At 42.9% G+C, this 18,794-nt stretch overlaps 1 protein-coding gene across 4 annotated transcripts in view; it reads left to right on the top strand.

The window, feature by feature from the left end:
• Positions 1 to 14,080, top strand: part of C3H2orf92 (chromosome 3 C2orf92 homolog) — a 56,370-nt gene extending 42,290 nt beyond the window's left edge. For all 4 annotated transcript variants that reach the window (XM_065929762.1, XM_065929764.1, XM_065929763.1 and 1 more), the window contains 4 exons: positions 2,286 to 2,360; positions 9,201 to 9,314; positions 11,562 to 11,712; positions 13,092 to 14,080. In XM_065929762.1, coding sequence (XP_065785834.1) covers positions 2,286 to 2,360; positions 9,201 to 9,314; positions 11,562 to 11,712; positions 13,092 to 13,224 — 473 coding nt within the window. In that variant the 3' untranslated portion in view covers positions 13,225 to 14,080. The remainder of the gene's footprint in view (positions 1 to 2,285; positions 2,361 to 9,200; positions 9,315 to 11,561; positions 11,713 to 13,091) is intronic.
• Positions 14,081 to 18,794: the final 4,714 nt, after the last annotated feature.

The raw sequence follows: 18,794 nt of genomic DNA, 5'->3' as shown, positions 1-18,794 counted from the left end.
TGTGCGGTGATCAATCTAAATTTGGTATGAAGCCAATTCTGTATTATCTTTGTAATCAAAGGATCATATTACAAACTGATCATCACACTTATCTTGGGAATCCATAATGTTGGGTTTCTAGGAGTCTCAAAATTAGAAGAAATATGTAGACTAGAAAACCTCTCTTGGGACCAAAATTAGAAGAAATATGTAGACTAGAAAACCTCCCTTGGGACTCTAATGTTAAGTTGAATCATTTGAACTTACTGTCTTTGTAGGTCAAAAATTGTCAAAGATCTCCAGTTTCATGCGGTTCAGTCTAATATCTTGGGAATCCTTCAGGGGTCTCTGCTTAATGGTACAGGTTGTATACCTAGATCCTGGCTTCCGGCAGAGTGTAGACGCCTCTGTAAGGGTGTCACTTCTCTCCATCCACAATTCTTACACCAAACCAGAAGCAGCTGATTAAAATCCTCATTATATGGACACAAGTGAATGCTCCTTTTTTGTTCAACTGTTTTCCTTGGAATTTCATTCTTACTGTGATTTTAGGTAGAGCAGTGATAAAAAAGAATCTGCCTGCTGATGCAGGAGACGCAAGAGATGCCGTTTTAATCCCTGGGTCAGGAAGATCCCCTGGAGAAGGGGATGGCAACCTACTCCAGTATTCTTGCCTGAAGAATCCCATGGACAGAGGAGCCTGATGGGCTACAGTTCATGGGGTCACAAAGGGTCACAAAACTGCAGTTTTAAAATATGTCCATTAATTTTTTGATACCCCTCCCTTCAAAAGATGGAGCTTCATCTGCATTCCCTTGTTGTGGGCTAAGCTTAGTGACTTGCCTCTGATGACTGAATGTGGCAGAAGTGACGTGCCACTCCTGAGATTAGGTCAGAGAAGACACTGGGGTTTCCGCCCGGCTGTGTCTGGGATTGCCTGCTCGCCCAGGGGCAAGTTGGTTGTCATGTTGTAAGGACACTCCAGAAGTTCTAAGGAGTCCCCTGTGACAGGGACCTGAGTCCTCCTGCCTACAGCCTGTGCAGAGGTGGCTTCTGCCAACAGCTGTGTGAGCCATCTTGGAAACAGAGCCTCCAGTACTTTTCAGCCTTCAAACAGCTACAGTCTTGGCCAGCAAGACAGGTGTAACTGGTGGTTCTGGCTCAGTGTCTTTCATGAGGTTGCTTGCAGTCGAGATCTCAGTTAAGACCTATCTGTTGCTCTCCTTCTCAGTGGTCAGCATTGTGCCAGGAATTGGAGAACGAGAGGGGGCATTCTTGTCTTCCAAAAGCTCACAGTTATTAAGAGAATCAGTGTCATTAATAATTGCTGGACAGAAATCTGCTACATTTGAAGGTATTTAAAAAATGGTGAAGAGTCCACCTTCCAAGGTAGGGGACTCAGGTTCGATCCCTGGTTCGGGCAGCGATCCCTCATGCCCATGGGGCAACTAAGCCTGCTTGCCACAACTAGAGAGAGGCCGGTGCACCACAGCAGAGACCTAGCACCACACACTCCCTGCCACCAAAACAAATGTTTTCGGTTGTACTTGCATGGAGCTTTGGAAGATCAAACGAGAAGGCGGGGGTGAAGAAAGAAGGGATCCGAGGAGCCCCTGCAGACAGTGGTAAAGGTGACACCCCACAAGAAAAAGAGGCTGGCTGAACCCCTCTTCAGAGGCCAGGAGCCACTCTGGGCTACTCTGTGGGGACCAGGAAATCCTAGACCACAGTGTCTGCATCTCTTCCTTAGCAGACCTTTCAAAAAACCAGAATTAATGGTAAAAAGTAAGATGGCTGGCTAGGAAGAGGGGTGAAGAAATTATCCTTTTGAGAAGTGAAGTGTCTTGGAAAGAGTGTGTCCAGGTCTGTGGAGAGTTCAAGCCCTTAATGATTAGTAGTAGCTCCACTGAAGTGAGTTTAGTCTTCAATAACAGTGTAGCAATAAAGTGTTAACACAACCAAAGGCTCATTTCTATGCTAGAGCCTCCTGAGAGTAAAACAAAACCCAAAGAAATTCTAAAGATGTAAAACTTCAGCTTTTCCTTAAGCACAAAGCCAAAATTTCTTGGTTATGGGCTCATTCAAGACGATCTTACCAGGTCTAGGATGTTACTGATGGACAACTTGGATCGAGTCTCCATCATGGAAATGCAGCCGGCGGGGGAGGGGGGGTTGTTCCTTGTACTTGCTCTTGTAATGGATTGCTGCTTTTCTCATAGTTAATGGCTTTCTAAAGTTGAAACAGAGCTTGAAAATTGACCGTATTTGGCGAACCTTGGTAATCATGCTTATTTTTTTTCTTACAGATGATCCAACAGATGATCAAAATCACAACCCACCACATGTGGAAAACATCTCCCAAACTCTCCAAAGATTGTCAGGTAAATGACAGTTTATGACCTTATTGGTGATAAGTGTAGATTGTGGCTCCTGATTCTGCTTTTTGTTTTTGTGTTACAGAGACAAGGAATGTCAAAATTTGTGTTTAAGTGGCAAGTCCATTTTTTTTTTTTTTAACACTATGAAAGAGCAAGGCAAACACAACCCCTTAGTAGATTAAATCTATGTTATCCAGAGTTTTCTGTCTGTGGTGGTTAATTTCTCAACACTCATTGGACAAGCTGGCATTTCTAAAGTTAAGTAATTACCAGTCATATTAATCTGCACATTTTCTCTCTTTTTCTAAGCCAAATTGAATAAAAAACAAGTTTTTCTTTCTTTCTCCAGAAATAATTTAACCACTTGAGACTGTTCTCACATACTTCCTAGACAGATTCATCTGCAGAGTTAGCTGCAGGTTTTCAACCCTGTCTGTTTCTACTAAACCATTCTGTGGTCCCTCTACCAATAAATGAATATTTGAGCATATTTAATCTTCTGCATTGCCCTTGCAATTCAAGAAACATTCTTTTTAAAATTGAAGTATAATTGACTTAAAATATCATATTAGTTTCAGGTATAAAATATATGTGGTTCAATATTTTTATACATTACAAAATGATCACCATAAATTTAGTTACTGGGCTTCCCAGGTGACTCAAGTGGTAAAGAATCTGCCTTTAATGCAGGAGACCCAGGTTCGATCCCTGGGTTTAGAAGATACCCTAGAGAAGGGAATGGTTACCGACTCAGGTATCCTTGCCTGGGGAATTCCATGAACAGAGGAGCCTAGTGGGTTATAGTCCATAACATCGCAAAGAGTCAGACACGACTGAGCAACTCACACTTTTCAAGTTTAGTTGCTATCTGGCATCATACAAAGTTACTACAATATTATTGACTATATTCCCTGTGCAGTACATTAAATCCTTGTTACATGTTTATTTTATAACTGGAAGTTTGCTCCTCTTAATTTCCCTCATCTGTTTCATGCCTCTGTTTTGTGTGTGTGTGTGTATTTGTATTATTTTTTAGATTCTGCATATAAGTGAGATCATATATTTGTCTTTCTCTGTCTGACTTACTTCACTTAGTATTATAATCTCTGCTACTGCTACTGCTACTAAGTTGCTTCAGTCGTGTCCGACTCTGTGCGACCCCATAGATGGCAGCCCACCAGGCTCCCCCATCGCTGGGATTCTCCAGCCAAGAACACTGGAGTGGGTTGCCATTTCCTTCTCTAATGCATGGAAGTGAAAAGTGAAAGTGAAGTTGCTGAGTCGTGTCCAACTCTTAGTGACCCCATGGACCGCAGCCCACCAGGCTCCTCCATCCATGGGATTCTCCAGGCAAGAGTACTGGAGTGGGGTGCCATTTCCTTCTCTAATGCATGGAAGTGAAAAGTGAAAGTGAAGTTGCTGAGTCGTGTCCGACTCTTAGTGACCCCATGGACCGCAGCCCACCAGGCTCCTCCATCCATGGGATTCTCCAGGCAAGAGTACTGGAGTGGGGTACCATTGGCTTCTCCGATTATAATCTCTAGGTCCATCCATTTGGCACAGATGGCAATATTTCATTCTTTTTTTCCATACAAATTTTAGAATTATTTGTCCTAGTTCCATGAAAAATGCCATTGGTATTTTGATAGGAATTACACTGAATCTGTAGACTCCAGTTGTTTATTTGAATTCCTCATTTCTTTTTCTTGTCTGGTTTCCCTGGCTAGGGCTAATACCTTGCAGAATAAAAGTGAACAGAGTAGGCATACTTGTCTTTTTCTGATCTTAGAGGAAATTCTTTCAGCTTTTCACCATTGAGTATGATCTCTTAAGTTCGAATGCATTCTGATAGTCCTGCATTTCCACTCCTGCACCCTCACCATATTTAATGTTTTTGACATCAGAGTTTACACCTTTTTGTTTTGTATATCCCTACTTATTGTGGCTGTAGATGATTTTACTAATTTTGTCTTTTAACCTTCCTACTAGCTTTATAAGTGGTTATTCCACTACCTAACTATATGTTTGCTTTTACCAATGAGATTTTTCCTTTTGTAATTTTCATATTTCCAGTTGTGGTCCTTTTTTCTTTTCCCGCTTAGAGATGTCCCTTTAGGTTTTCTTGTAAAATTGCTTCAGTGTAGCTTTCACATGTCTGTAAAACTCTTTATCTCTCTCTCAAATCTGAGTGATAGCTTTGCGGGGTAGACTATTCATGGTTGTAGGTTTTTTCCTTTCACCACTTTGATCATCATGCCACTCCCTTCTGGTCTGCAAAGTTTCTGCTGAAATGTCAGCCGATAGCCTTATGGAAGCTTCCTTATACATGACAAATTGCTTTTCCCTTGCTGCTTTGTGAATTTCCTCTTTATTTTTTTCTTTTAAAATTCTTGTCGACAAAACCCACTGAAATGTTGTGAAGTGATTAGCCTCCAACTAATAAAAAATAAAATAAAATAAAATTCTTGTTATTGGAGTATATTCTTTATCTTTAATTTTTGCCACTTTAGATCTTGGTGCAGACCTTTTTGGATTCATCCTGTTTGAGACTGTGCTTTCTGGACCTGGATGTTTATTTCCTTTCCCAGCTTAGGGAAGTTTCAGCTATTATTTCTTCAAGTAAGTTCCCTGCCCCTTCCTTCGCTCTTCTGCTTCTTGGTCTCTGCAGTGTGAATGTCAGTTTTCTTGATGTTGTCCCAGAGGTTTCTTAAACTATCTTCATTTTTTTAAAACTTTTTTTATTTAATATACATATTAACATATTCCAGGCTTCCCTGGTGGCTCAGTGCTTGCAATGCAGGAGACCTGGGTTTGATTCCTGGATTGGGAAGATCCCCTGGAGAAGGAAATGGCAAACCACTCCAGTATTCTTGCCTGGGAAATCCCATGGACATGGAGTCTGGTGGGCTACAGTGCATAGATTTGCAAAGAGTCGGACGCACACACACATTAGTGTATATTAAGGGCTTCCCTTGTGGCTTAGCTAGTAAACAATCTGCCTGCAATGAGGGAGACCTGAGTTCGATCCCTGGGTTGGGAAGATCCCCTGGAGAAGGATACACACATTAATATATTAGCATATTATATTTAATTTAACACAATATATTAACATGTTATATTTTAAAATTTACTATCCTCATTTTTTGAAATGTTTTTTAACATATTAATATATTAACACACCCTCATTTTTTGAATTTTTTTAATTTAGCATACATATTAATATATTAACATATCCTCATTTTTGGAAATATTTTTATTTTACTTTATTTTTTAAAATTAATTAATTAATTTTAATTGGAGGCTAATTACTTTACAACATTGTGGTGGTTTCTGCCGTACATTGACATGAATCAGCCACAGGTGTACATGCGTCCCCCTGTCCTGAACCACTCTCCAACCTCCCTCCCCACCCCATCCCTCTGGGTTGTCCCAGTGCACCGGCTTTGAGTGCCCTGTTTCATGCATTGAACTTGGACTGGTCATCTATTTCACATATGGTAATTTATATTTCAATGCTATTCTCTCAAATCATCCCACCCTCGCCTTCTCCCACAGAGTCCAAAAGTCTGTCCTCTAGATCTGTGTCTTTTTTGCTGTCTCACATATAGGGTCATTGTTACCATCTTTCTAAATTCCATATATATGCGTTAATATACTGTATTGGTGTTTTTCTTTCTGACTTACTTCACTCTGGGTAACAGGTTCCAGTTTCATCCAGCTCATTAGAACTGACTCAGATGTGTTCTTTTTAACGGCTGAGTAATATTCCATGGTGTATATGTACCACAGCTTCCTTATCCTTTCGTCTGCTGATGGGCATCTAGGTTGCTTCCATGTCCTGGCTATCATAAATAGTGCTGCGATGAACATTGAGGTGCATGTGTCTCTTTCAGATCTGGTTTCCTCAGTGTGTACGCCCAGGAGTGGGATTGCTGGGTCATATGGCAGTTCTATTTCCAGTGTTTTGAGGAATCTCCACACTGTTCTCCATAGTGGCTGTACTAGTTTGCATTCCCACCAACAGTGTAAGAGGGTTCCCTTTTCTCCACACCCTCTCCAGCATTCATTGCTTGTAGACTTTTGGATAGCAGCCATTCTGACTGGCGTGTAATGGTACCTCATTGTGGTTTTGATTTGCATTTCTCTGATAATGAGTGATGTTGAGCATCTTTTCATGTGTTTGTTAGCCATCTGTATGTCTTCTTTGGAGAAATGTCTGTTTAGTTCCTAGGCCCATTTTTTGATTGGGTCATTTATTTTTCTGATATTGAGTTGTATGAACTGCTTGTATATTTTTGAGATTAATTGTTTGTCAGTTGCTTCATTTGCTATTACTTTCTCCCATTCTGAAGGCTGTCTTTTCACCTTGCTTGTAGTTTCCTTCATTGTGCAAAAGCTTTTAAGTTTAATTAGGTCCCATTTGTTTATTTTTGCTTTTATTTCCATTACTCTGGGAGGTGGGTCATAGAGGATCTTGCTGTGATTTATGTCAGAGAGTGTTCTGCCTATGTTTTCCTCTGGGAGTTTTATACTTTCTTATCTTACATTTAGATCTTTAATCCATTTTGAGTTTATTTTTGTGTATGGTATTAGAAAGTGTTCTAGTTTCATTCTTTTACAGGCAGTTGACTGCTTTTCCCAGCACCATTTGTTAAAGAGATTGTCTTTTCTCCATTAACATTAATATATTAACATTATATTCAGTTGAACATTACATATGAACATTATTTAACATAACATATAAACATATTATATTTTTAAATTTACTATCCTCATTTGTTAAAATTCTTTTTTCCTTTTTGTGCTCAGCTTGGGTGATTTCCACTCCTCCATCTTCCAGTTTGTGGACCCGTTCCTCTGTATTACCTAATGTACTGTTGGTTCCCTCTAGTGTATTTTTTATTTCAGTTATTATTCTTCAAGTCTGTTTGTTTCTTCTTTATATTTGCTGACTCTTTGTTAAACTTCTCACTGTGTTCATCATTCTCCTAAGTTCATTGAGCATCTTTATGATCCTACCTTGACCTCTTTTATCTGCTTGCTTCTCTATACTTTGCCCAGTTCTCTGTTTTATTCCTTCGTCTGAAATACCTTCATATGTGTCCACATTTTACCTAATTGTGTTTATTTCTAAGTGTTAAGTAAATCAGTCATGTTTCCTTTTCCTAGAGAAGTGGCCTTATGTATGAGACTTGCTAGGGGGCCCACAGCCCACGTCCCTGTGGTCACCCAAGCTGTGTGCTCTAGCAGTGCCTGCTCTGTGGGCTTGATGGGCTCTTCTGTTGTGACAGAGCGGGCTCCTGTGGGTGCTGGTAGGTGAGGTTGGCCCTTAGTCGGCTGCCAGGCCCTGCCCTGTGCCCTCTGGTGTTGCGGCACCGGGTCCTAGGGTGGCTGGCTGCATAGCCCAGGAGTCCTGGGGCTGGTGCCAGTCCAATGGTGGGCGGGCAAGCCCCCAGCACTGATAGACTAGAGGAAGGACTCCAAGACTTCAAGATGGTGCTTGCCAGTCCCAGAGTCCTTATGGAAGAACAAGTCACCCAAAATGGCTATGCCAGCGTCCGTGTTCTCAGGGGGAGTTCCTGTTGCCTCCTCCCTCTCTGGGAGCCTCTCTGAGATCAGCAAGAGCCCTTTCAAATTATTACCTCTGTGCTGGGACTGAGATTTTGGGTGTATTCTATAAGAGCAGAGTCTCTGTTGGTTTTTGTTTATTTGTTTTGTTTGTTTTTTTAATATTTGTTTATTTGGCTGCACCAGGTCTTAGTTGTGGCAGGTGAACTCTTAACTGTGGCATATGGGATCCAGCTCCCTTACCAGGGATCAAACTTGCCTTCCCTGCATTGGGAACATGGAGCCTTAGCCACTGGGCCACCAGGGAAGTGCCTGGTTTTCTACAACCATTTATCTCTTCCATTTGCACACCCTGCTGGCCTTCAAAGCCAGGAAGCTCATCTTCCTGGTGCAGGAACCCTGGGCTAGGGAGCCTGAAGTGGGGTTTGAACTCCTGCTCCTTGGGGAGAATATCCACAGTTGTGGTTGCCCTCCTGTTTGCAGATCACCTTGCCTGCGGAGTAGGTCCTGATTATACCCTGTCTCACCATGGTTTCCTCTTTACATCTCTAGTTGTGGGAAATCTTTTCTACTGGTCTTCAGGTCATTCTCATAGATGGTCGTTCTGCAAATAGTTGTAATTTTGTTGTGCTCGTAAGAGGAGATGAGCTCAGGGTCTTCCTATTCTGCCATCTTGGCCACATACCTCAAGAAACATTTTTTAAAATAGTATTTTGTGATTATGATTTGTTTTCACGAACATCATACTATCAGGGAGATAGGTCTTATTATCTCTTGTTTTATACTAGTTGACACTGGGGTCAGAGAGGCTTGGCAACTAGTTTAAAGACTCTTGCTAGGTCCTGTAGGTGTGGTCCCTGATGAGTAGCACCAGCATCACTTGGGATGCCACACCCCAAACTTACTGAATCAGAAACTCTAGGGTGGGGCCCAGCAATCTGTGTTCTAACAGGGCCTCCTGGTGATTCTGATGCACACTCCAGGGTGAAAACCAGGGCCTGGATCCATCCAGGAATGTGTTAGATTAAAAAAATAAACAATGCACGCTCTGGAGCCTGTGTTTCTGTTAGAGAAAGCCCACATACAGCAACAAAAACCAAGTGCAACCAAAAATAAATAAATTAAAAAAACCCCAAAACACTGATGTACATTTGGACCTTTCTGCTGACTCCTCACTTTGACTCTGGAGGCATTTACTTTCATCATGAAAACAGAACTAGTCACAGGCTGCTGGATGTTTTTAGATGAACACGTTGTGTGTTTTGTCTTTTGTAGATCACATTGCAGGGGAGCAGAGGGATCAAGAATCCTCTCTCTTCAACAGGGATGTGAATGATGCGCAGTCAACGACTATCGACAAGGGGACGCATCAAGAAGCAGTCAGTCCAGGTATTAATAATAATCTGCACAGCATGAGCTAAAAAAGATGCCTCAGCATGGATGTCTTCAGAAGGCGTCTGTTTGCCTTTCATGGTATTTTAAGGGAACAGACTAGATGTCAGCACACCTTTAATTTACTCACAAAAGCGTACAGATAGCAGTTAAAATTATGAATTAAATTAACTCCAGTAATTTTTTTTTTTTAAATCTGTCTTGTGGCCATGGCATAAGGCATTCAAGACCTTAGTTCCCTGACCAGGGATTGAACCAGTGCCCCCTGCAGTGGAAGCACAGAGTCTTAATCACTAGACTGCTAGGGAAGTCCCTAACTCCAAGAATTTGCCCTTACCCTTTCAAAAAGATGGTCTTCCATGGTGGCTCAGATGGTAAAGAATCCTGCAATGCAGGAGACCTAGGTTGCATCCCTGGGTCAGGAAGATCCCCTGGAGAAGGGAATGGCAACCCACTCCAGTATTCTTGCCTTGAGAATCCCATGGACAGAGGAGCTGGTGGTCTGTTGTCTGTGGGGTTGCAAGAGTCGGTCATGACTGAGTGAGTAACATTTTCACTTTCACTTTCAGAAAGATGCTACTTTGATGTTGTTTCTGCACAGCTAGGGTCACTCATAACAGACATCATGTTCACAGTCCTTGACATTACTGAGCACTGATGCTTTCTAACAAGCAGAAGGGATTACATGCCAAAGGTTAACCTAGTCCTTGATCTTCACCTTGGATAGCCTGAGCTGGGCCCATTCAGAATGGATAGAAACTTACCCATCATGGCCATGTGCTGGTACCAAGCCCAGGACACTCCCTCCTCATAGCCACCCACTATCAAAGTCATAGCTGGTTGTTACTTCCTACTCTGAGGGATTAAATGCTGAATCATCCCAGCAGAGCCCTTAGAGCTGCTTGCTGCTGCTGCCTCTTGACATACAGCTGATGAAGGTGGGGAGTTGGAGGTGCCCCGGTTGTCTCCCTATATCCCAAGAAGGCCCTTGGCCAGCATCCTCCTGCCTGCATCACTAAGCTTCCCTCAGCAGCTCTCCACATCTGATCCCTGTCATTGTACCTCCGTGCCCCATTTCCCTGGTTCCTGTGTCTGTTTGGGGTCACGTTACAAATGGGGTGACAGAAGCTCTGAGTCCCCGGGGTCAGCTGAGGACACCTTCCTTTGAGCTGTAGCTAAGATTGCCTTGTAGTCCCCAGTCCACATGCAGGGGCATTCCAAATCTACCCTAAAGCTTTCTGCAAGTCCTCAAGGGTCGAAAGAGCTCGGCATCATGTTTGCCTTATGTCATGAAATTCCCCCAAACCCACAGGCGCACAAGGCAGATAGTGTGCATGGTATAATTTCCTGAAGCTGGGAGTGGCAGGCAGCAGAGAAGAGACTGTATCTTTGCCCTGTGCAAGCCTTGGACTGAATACCTGACTCTGTTTTTCTTTTTTTTTGTTTATTGAAGTATAGTTGATTTACAATGTTGTATCAGTTTCTGGTGTACAGCAAAGTGATTTAGGATATAAACATACACACACACACACACACACACACATTCTTTTTCAGATTCTTTTTCATTACAGTTTATTATAAGGCATTGAATATAGTTCCCTGTGCTATACAGTAGGTAGGACCTTGTTGTTTATATAGTTCATATATAGTAGTTTATATCTGCTAATTCCAAACTCCTGGTTTATCCCTGCCCCTCCTTCCCTTTTGGTAACCAGAAAAGTTTGTTTTCTATGTCAGTCTGTTTCTGTTTTGTAAATAAGTCCACTTGTATCATTTTTTTTAGATTCCACATGTAAGTGATAGCATGGTATTTGTCTTTCTCCGTCTGACTTATTTCACTCAGTATGATCATCTCTAGGTTCAATCATGTTGCTGGGAGCAGCATTATTTCACTCCTTTTTTATGGTTTTGACTCCATCTTTCTTAAAAGCCATCGCAGCAGGACTTTCACCCCCAATGGTGGCCCTACCTCCTCCCTGCATCTTCACTCTCACCTTTCTCTCCTCACCTGCTCCAGACTGGTCGCTTGGCTCCTCGCTAGCTCATACCCTCAGCACCTCACCTTCACCACCAAAGAGGTCATGAAGGTCTTTCCCTAAACATAGCCATTTCTTCCCCAAGAGGACCCCTGGAGCCAGCAGCTGAGGTTTCCATCTGGGCTGCAAGCAGAACCAACAGGCCGTGCTGCGGATCTGTACGGGATGGCTGCTCCCCGTTGACTCGGCTGTGTGTCTTCTCACTTAGATGTTCCAAGCAGGGGCATGCCGTGCTCACAGCTTCTGCAGTTCCTCCAGAAGAACATCATCATCGCTGCCGTCTCGGTGGTGGGGATCGCCATGGCCGCGGTGCTGCTGCTCCTGGCACTGCTCGTGTATGTCAGGAAGAGACAGTCACTGTGAGTGGCTCTCAGCCCCGCCTCCTCCCAGGAGCCCACAGGCGTTTGTACCAGCATTGGCCCAGAGCGTCCTCTGGCCCCGGATCCAGCAGGAGAGCGGGGCCTCTGGGCCTGGCTGTGTGTCAGCATTAGCTGGCACGGTTCCTGGACACCCTGCCTTTGGTTCCGATGCACAGCTGGGTCTGGGGTTTCCTGGTCTGGGCCGTCCTGGCCTCTGAAGGCCACCACAGATCAGGCCACACCGCTTCTTACACTGAGGGCCACTGATAGCAGAGATGGGACAGCCTCTGGCAGAAGGGTCAGAAAACAGGAACGTGGGGTAGAAAGGAATGGAAAGGCCCAGCTCCGCGAGTGTCGGGAGGTAGGCTCTGGCGGAGAGGAGGAGGGCTGACGTTCACCTCGCTCATGCTCCTGCAGCAGTGCTGATTGGTATAATATTGAAAGATGCCTCTACTGGTTGGTAAGCAGCCCCTTCTCCAGGCCTCTGTTCCAGCTATGGCCATCTTGACTAGTCAGTGTCCTCCTGTACTAGCTGTTAAATACCTCAGTTATCCCCCTGAAGGGAGAGCTCAGGCACAGTGGCTCTGAACAGGAGCAGGCACAACACAGCGTTTACAACATTGTGCATTTGCAGTAACGGTACCTCAAAATTATGTGCCTCCATCTGCATCCCTTGGGACACACATGGGGAAGAGCAGCTCCCTAGGCCCGCTCAGCTCCTGCCCACCACTGTGTTGGATACTCAGCCTGTCCACAGGGAAAGGGGCATGGGGTGTGGTGATCCCACCCGCCCCCATCACTGCAGTATTTACATTTCCCTACAACAGTGGCATGACTTTCCCTAAAAGTGTCCTTTAAAATGCCAAGGCTCCCAGGACCAGTAACCCTTTCAGGCCAACCACCACCACCTCACACCCAGCTTTCTCCTCTGAGGCAGCAGTTGGTCTCTTGAAGTGAAAGAGGAGCCCTGGATATGGCAAATGTTAGAGAGAGAAGATTTAAAGAGCTCCTGGGAATAAACTTACCCGTTTCATGGTTTTGACGGGGGCCTGTCCATCAGAGTCACCATTTCCCTCCTGGGTCTTTCAGAAGTATCAAAAGCAGTAGTGAAGGCTGCGGCTCCCTTCCAAAGACAAGAATCAAAGCTGTGAAGAGCCTGGGCTGGTTATGAGAAGGTTGAGGATGGGGGAGGACGTTTCCAGAGGCTCCATAATTCTCGGAGGCACAGTGAATGTCACACATGACACAGCTTCCTGGTGGGTAGTACTCAGACTCTTGCCCGCTCAGAAATGTCAGCCTCTCTTGCCTCCCAAGGAATAGACATTAGGAATTGCTACACGTTTAGTTGTGGAGTACAGCTTCTGTGTCTTTTGTTTCAGACATTCTCCGGCAGACATGACATACAATATTTTTATAATGAATGGAAAGACTTGGTGGCAAAAGTCTCAAGACAAGAAGACCAAAAAACATGCAGGAAAACAGAAACAGCTGAAGTTAAATTCCGGTATCTAAGCCAGGTGGTGAGGCCGGCCAACCAGCCCCTAGAGCTGTGGTGTGAGGCGATTCTCCATCCAGACGCGTGGAAAGGCATTTGGATTTCTGACTGTGAGGTGCACCCGGAAAAGTGTACCTTTTCCTCTCAATTTTGAATGGACCAAGAAAACAGTTTTGACCACAGATTGCTCATAATGTTAACAGCATTAATGGCTAATACAGGAGACTTAGCACATATCCCCAGAGACTAACCTGACAAAACAATGGATTGATTTATTTATTGATAATATTGACTCGTTTTTTTCAGCCATTCATTGAACAGATATGAATCGAACAACTAATATACAGGCGATATTAAAATACATGAGGCAATCAAAGATATTTGAATCAGGCATGGCTATCACGGGTTTCTGAAGACATGGCAAACAGCCGGCTGAAGCTCTCTGGTAGTCAATTTATGCCTCTGTGTCTCCATTGCTAAAGGGGCCAAGGGTCTGAGGCTTGGGGTCCAGAGGAGAAAGGAGGGAAAAGGAAACTTATGTTGGTGTTGCAAGAGCAAGAGAGTGGCCATTATAGCTCAGTCAGTTCTTGCCCCTACATTGGAAGGCAGGGTCCGGAGAGAAGGATGCTACCTTCCTGTCTCCTGGAGGGGGTTCCTGAGGCTGGAGGAGGTTGCCCTGCACCTGCATGTGTGACCACAGGGGTCCCTCAGGTGCACATGCTCCAGGTGCCATCCTGCCTTCCCATGTCACTTTAAGGGGACGCACACCTTCTTATGTCTGGGAATGTGAAAGGGGCGATGGAGGAGCCCAGCCACAAGCACATTCTTGGGGGTGGGTCTTAGTCATTCTGGGAAGGGCAAGGACAGGAGCGAGATCTGAGGTCAGAGGTTCAAGAAAGGACTGTGCCCTAAGCAGAATTCCCAATCAAGGGATGGGAGGACCTGGCCCAAGACATCTATGAGGAGCATGTTATTTGTAGACATTTTAATGATGGCCATTCTGACCAGTATGAAGTGGTGCCTCATTATAGTTTTGATTTGCAGTTCTCTAATGAGCCATGTTGAGCATCTTTTCGTGTGCCTGTTAAAAGTGAAAGTGTTAGTCACTCAGTCATGTCCCACTCTTTTCGACCCCATGAACTATAGCCTGCCAGGCTCCTCTGTCCATGGAATTTTCCAGGCAAGAATACTGGAATGGGTTACCACTGCCTGTTGGCCACAGGTATTTCTTTTTTTGCAGAAATGTCTACTTAGATCTTCTGCCCAATTTTCAATTTGGTGTTTGTTTTTTTGTTGCTGAGTTATATGAGCTGTTTATATATTTTGGAAACTAAGCCTTTATCAGTCACATTGCTTGCAAATATTTTCTCCCATTCTGTAGATTGTCTTTTCATTTCATTTATGGTTTCCTTTGCTGTGCAGAAGCTTTTAAGTTTAATTAGGTTCCATTCATTTATTTTCGTTTTTATATCTATTGTCTTGGGAGACCTAAGAAAACATCAGTATGATTTATGTCAGAGAATGTTTTTCCTATGATCTCTTCTAGGAGTTTTATGATGTCATATCTTATATTTTGGGATTCCCAGGTGACGCTAGTGGTAAAGAATCCTCCTGCCAATGCAGGAGATGTAAGGGACGTGGGTTCAATCCTTAGTTCAGGAAGATCCCCTGGAGGGGGGCATGGCAACTCACTCCAGTATTCTTACCTGGAGAATCCCATGGACAGAGGAGCCTGGTGGGTTGCAAAGAGTTGGACACGACTGAAGCGACTTAGTACACACCTTATATTTAAATCTTTAAGCCATTTTGAGTTTCTTTTTGTGTATGGTGTGTGGGAGTGTTATAACTTCTTTGATTAACATGTGGCTGTCCAACATTCCCAACACTACTTGCTGAAAAGACTTTTTCCCCATTGTATATTCTCACCACCTTTTTGAAGATTAACTAACCATAGGTGAGTGGGTTTATTTTTGGGTTCTCTAGACTGTTGCATTGATTCATGTCTGTTGCACCAATACCATACTGTTTTGATTATTATAACTTTGTAGTGTTTTCTGAAGTCTGAGAGAGTTATGCCTCCTGCTTTGTTGTTTTTCTTTAGGATTGTTTTGGCAATTCTGGCTCTTTTATGACTCCATATGAATTTTAAGATAGCTTGTTCCAGCTCTCTGAAAAATGTCATGTATAATTTGATAGGTATTGCATTAAATCTGTAGGCTACTTTGGGTAGTATGACAATTTTAGTGATCATTATTAATTCTTCACATCCAAGAGCATGAGATTTCTTTCCCTTTCTCTGTTCAGTTCAGTTCAGTCACTCAGTCATGTCTGGCTCTTTGCGACCCATGGACTGCAGCATGCCAGGCCTCCCTGTCCATCACCAACTCCCAGATTTTACTCAAACTCATGTCCATTGAGTCGGTGATGCTATCCAACCATCTCATCCTCTGTTGTCCCCTTCTCCTCCCACCTTCAAGCCTTCCTAGCATCAGGGTCTTTTCAAATGAGTCAGTTCTTTGCCTCAGGTGGCCAAAGTATTGTAGTTTCAGTTCAGCTTCAGTCCTTTCAATGAATATTCAGGACTGATTTCCTGTATGATAGACTGGTTGGATCTCCTTGCAGTCCAAGGGACTCTCAAGAGTCTTCTCCAACACCACAGTTCAAAAGCATCAATTCTTCAACACTCAGCTTTCTTTATAGTCCAACTCTCACATTCATACAGACTACTGGAAAAACCATAGCTTTGACTAGATGGACCTTTGTTGGCAAAGTAATGTCTCTGCTTTTTAATATGCTGTCTAGATTGGTCATAACTTTTCTTCCAAGGAGCAAGTGTCTTTTAATATCATGGCTGTAGTCCCCATCTGCAGTGATTCTGGAGCCCAAAATAATAAAGTCTGTCACTGTTTCCCCATCTATTTGCCATGAAGTTATGATGGGACCAGATGCCATGATGTTAGTTTTCTGAATGTTGAGTTTTAAGCCAATTTGTTCACTCTCCTCTTTCACTTTCATCAAGAGGCTCTTTAGTTCTTCTTTACTTTCTGCCCTAAGTGTAGTGTCATCTGCATATCTGAGGTTATTGATGTTTCTCTCGGCAATTTTTTTCAGCTTGTGCTTCATCCAGCCCAGTGTTTCTTATGATGTACTCTGAATGTAAGTTAAATAAGCAGGGTGACAATATATAGCCCTGACGTACTCTTTTCCCTATTTGGAACCAATCTGTTATTCCATGTCCCGTTCTAATTGTTGCTTCATGACCTGCATACAGATTTCTTAAGAAGCAGGTCAGATGGTCTGGTATTCCCATCTCTTGAAGATTTTTCCACAGTTTGTTGTGATCCACACAGTCAAAGGCTTTGGCATGGTCAATAAAACAGAAGTAGATGTTTTTCTGGAACTCTCTTGCTTTTTTGACGATCTGATGGATGTTGCAATTTTCTGGTTCCTCTGCCTTTTCTAAAACCAGCTTGAACATCTGGAAGTTCATGTTCACATATTGCTGAAACCTGGCTTGGAGAATTTTGAGCATTACTTTACTAGCGTGTGAGATGAGTGCAATTGTGCGGTAGTTTGAACACTCTTTGGCATTGCCTTTCTCTGGGATTAGAATGAAAACTGACCTTTTCCAGTCCTGTTGCCACTGCTGAGTTTTCCAAATTTGCTGAGTCATCTTTAGTTTCCTTTATTAATGTTTTATTCTCAATGTATAAGTCTTTAACTTCCTTGGTCAGGTTTATTCCTAAATATTTTATTTGTTGGGGTATGATTTTTAAATGTATTTTTTTTTTAATATTCCCTTTCTGATATTTCATTGTTGGTGTAAAGAAATGTAACTGATTTCTGTATGTTAATCTTAAATCCTGTCTACCTTGCTCAATTAATTCAGTTTTACTAGTTTTTGTGTGACTTGCTTAGGATTTTCTGTATATAGTATCATGTCATCTGCATATAATGACAATTTTACTTTTTCGTTTCCAATTTGAATACTTTTTATTTCTTTTTCTTGTCTGATTGCTGTGGCTAGGAAGGACTTCCAATACTGTGTTGAATAGAAGAGGCGAGGGCATCCTTGTCTTATTGCAGATTTTAGTGGGAGGGCTTTTAGCTGTGCGCCATTCAGTATTTTATTGGTCATGAGTTTGTCATAAATAGCTTTTATTATATTGATATATGTTCCCTCTGTACTCACTTTGGTAAGAGTTTCTATTGGACATTGAATTCTGTCAAATGTTTTTTCTGCATCTATTGAAGTGATCATGTGGTTTTTGTCTTTTGTTTATGTGGTATATCACATTTATTCACATATGTTGAACCAACCTTGTGAACTTGGGATAGATCACACTTGGTCATGGTGTATGATCTTTTTTATGTGCTGTTGGATTCAGTATTTGCTAATATTTTGTTGAAAATTTTTGCATCTATATTCATCAAATTTAGTGGCCTATAATTTTTTTTTTTTTTGGTGGTGTCTTTATCTGATTTTGGTATCAGTGTTATGGTGGCTTCATATGATGTCTTTGGAGAATGTTTCCCCCCCTTCATTTTTCTGGGAAGAGTTTGAGAAGGATCAGTATAAGTTCATCTTTATATGTTTGGTAGAATTTCCCTGTGAAACCATCTGGTCCTGGACTTCTGTCTGTAGGAAGCTTTAAAATTACAGATTCTTTTTTTTTTTTTTTTTTTGTCCACAATGCATGGACTGCAGGATGTAAGTTTCCTGGTCAGAGACTGAGCCCAGTCCACAGCAGTGAAAGTGCCAAGTCCTAACTGCTGGACCACCGGCGAGTTCCCTAATTACAGACTCTGTTTCACTTCTGCTGATCAATCTGTTCAAATTACCAGTTTCTTCTTGATTTTGGTGGGCTATATGCTTCTAGAAACTTGTCCTCGTCCATTTCTTCTAGGTTGTTGAATTTTTGGCATATAATTGTTCACAGTGTTCTCTTATGGTTTTTTATATTTCTGAAATATCAGCTGTTATGTCTCCTTTTTTGTTTCTTATTTTGTTTATTTGAGTTTTCTCTTTTCTTCTTGGTAAGCTGACCAGAGGTTTATCAATCTTGTTTATCTTTTAAGCATGATAGTCTCATCTTATTTAGAGAAAAGAAAAACCCAGACAGATAAATTCACTAGCTAGAGATCATATAGCTAACGGGGTATCCTGGCCTCTAATCTGGATCCAGAGATTGTGCTGTAACCATTGAGTAGCCCAGCCCCTGTCATCTCCTGAGTCTCCAGAAGGACCCTTGGAACCTGCTGAGGAGGAATGAATAGGAAGGATTCTGATCTCCTTTTTTGGGGGGAGGTAGAGGGGAACAGAGGTGGTTCTGAAAAAGCAGTTCTGGGAGATGGTTTTCCCAGCTCTGTGGTTTTCCTCGTTTGCCCTCCAAAACTGGGGAAGCCCCCAAAGCTTTTAGCCATGGGGAATGGGGAGGGTCAAGGCCAGGTTGGGTATGAGTGGGACACTCTTGGCACCTGTGTCTCTCCAGTGAAATATCAGCCCACTTTCTTCTGTCTGAATCCTACTGGGGCTGCCCAGGCCTTGGCCTGGAGGATGGACCAGCTCAAGGAGTCATTGTGACCC

The sequence above is a fragment of the Muntiacus reevesi genome, chromosome 3 (assembly GCF_963930625.1).
Source record: "Muntiacus reevesi chromosome 3, mMunRee1.1, whole genome shotgun sequence".
In the NCBI taxonomy this organism is placed as follows: Eukaryota; Metazoa; Chordata; class Mammalia; order Artiodactyla; family Cervidae; genus Muntiacus; species Muntiacus reevesi.
Note: the sequence above shows the minus strand (reverse complement) of the source record. Positions and strands in the feature narration are given on the sequence as shown.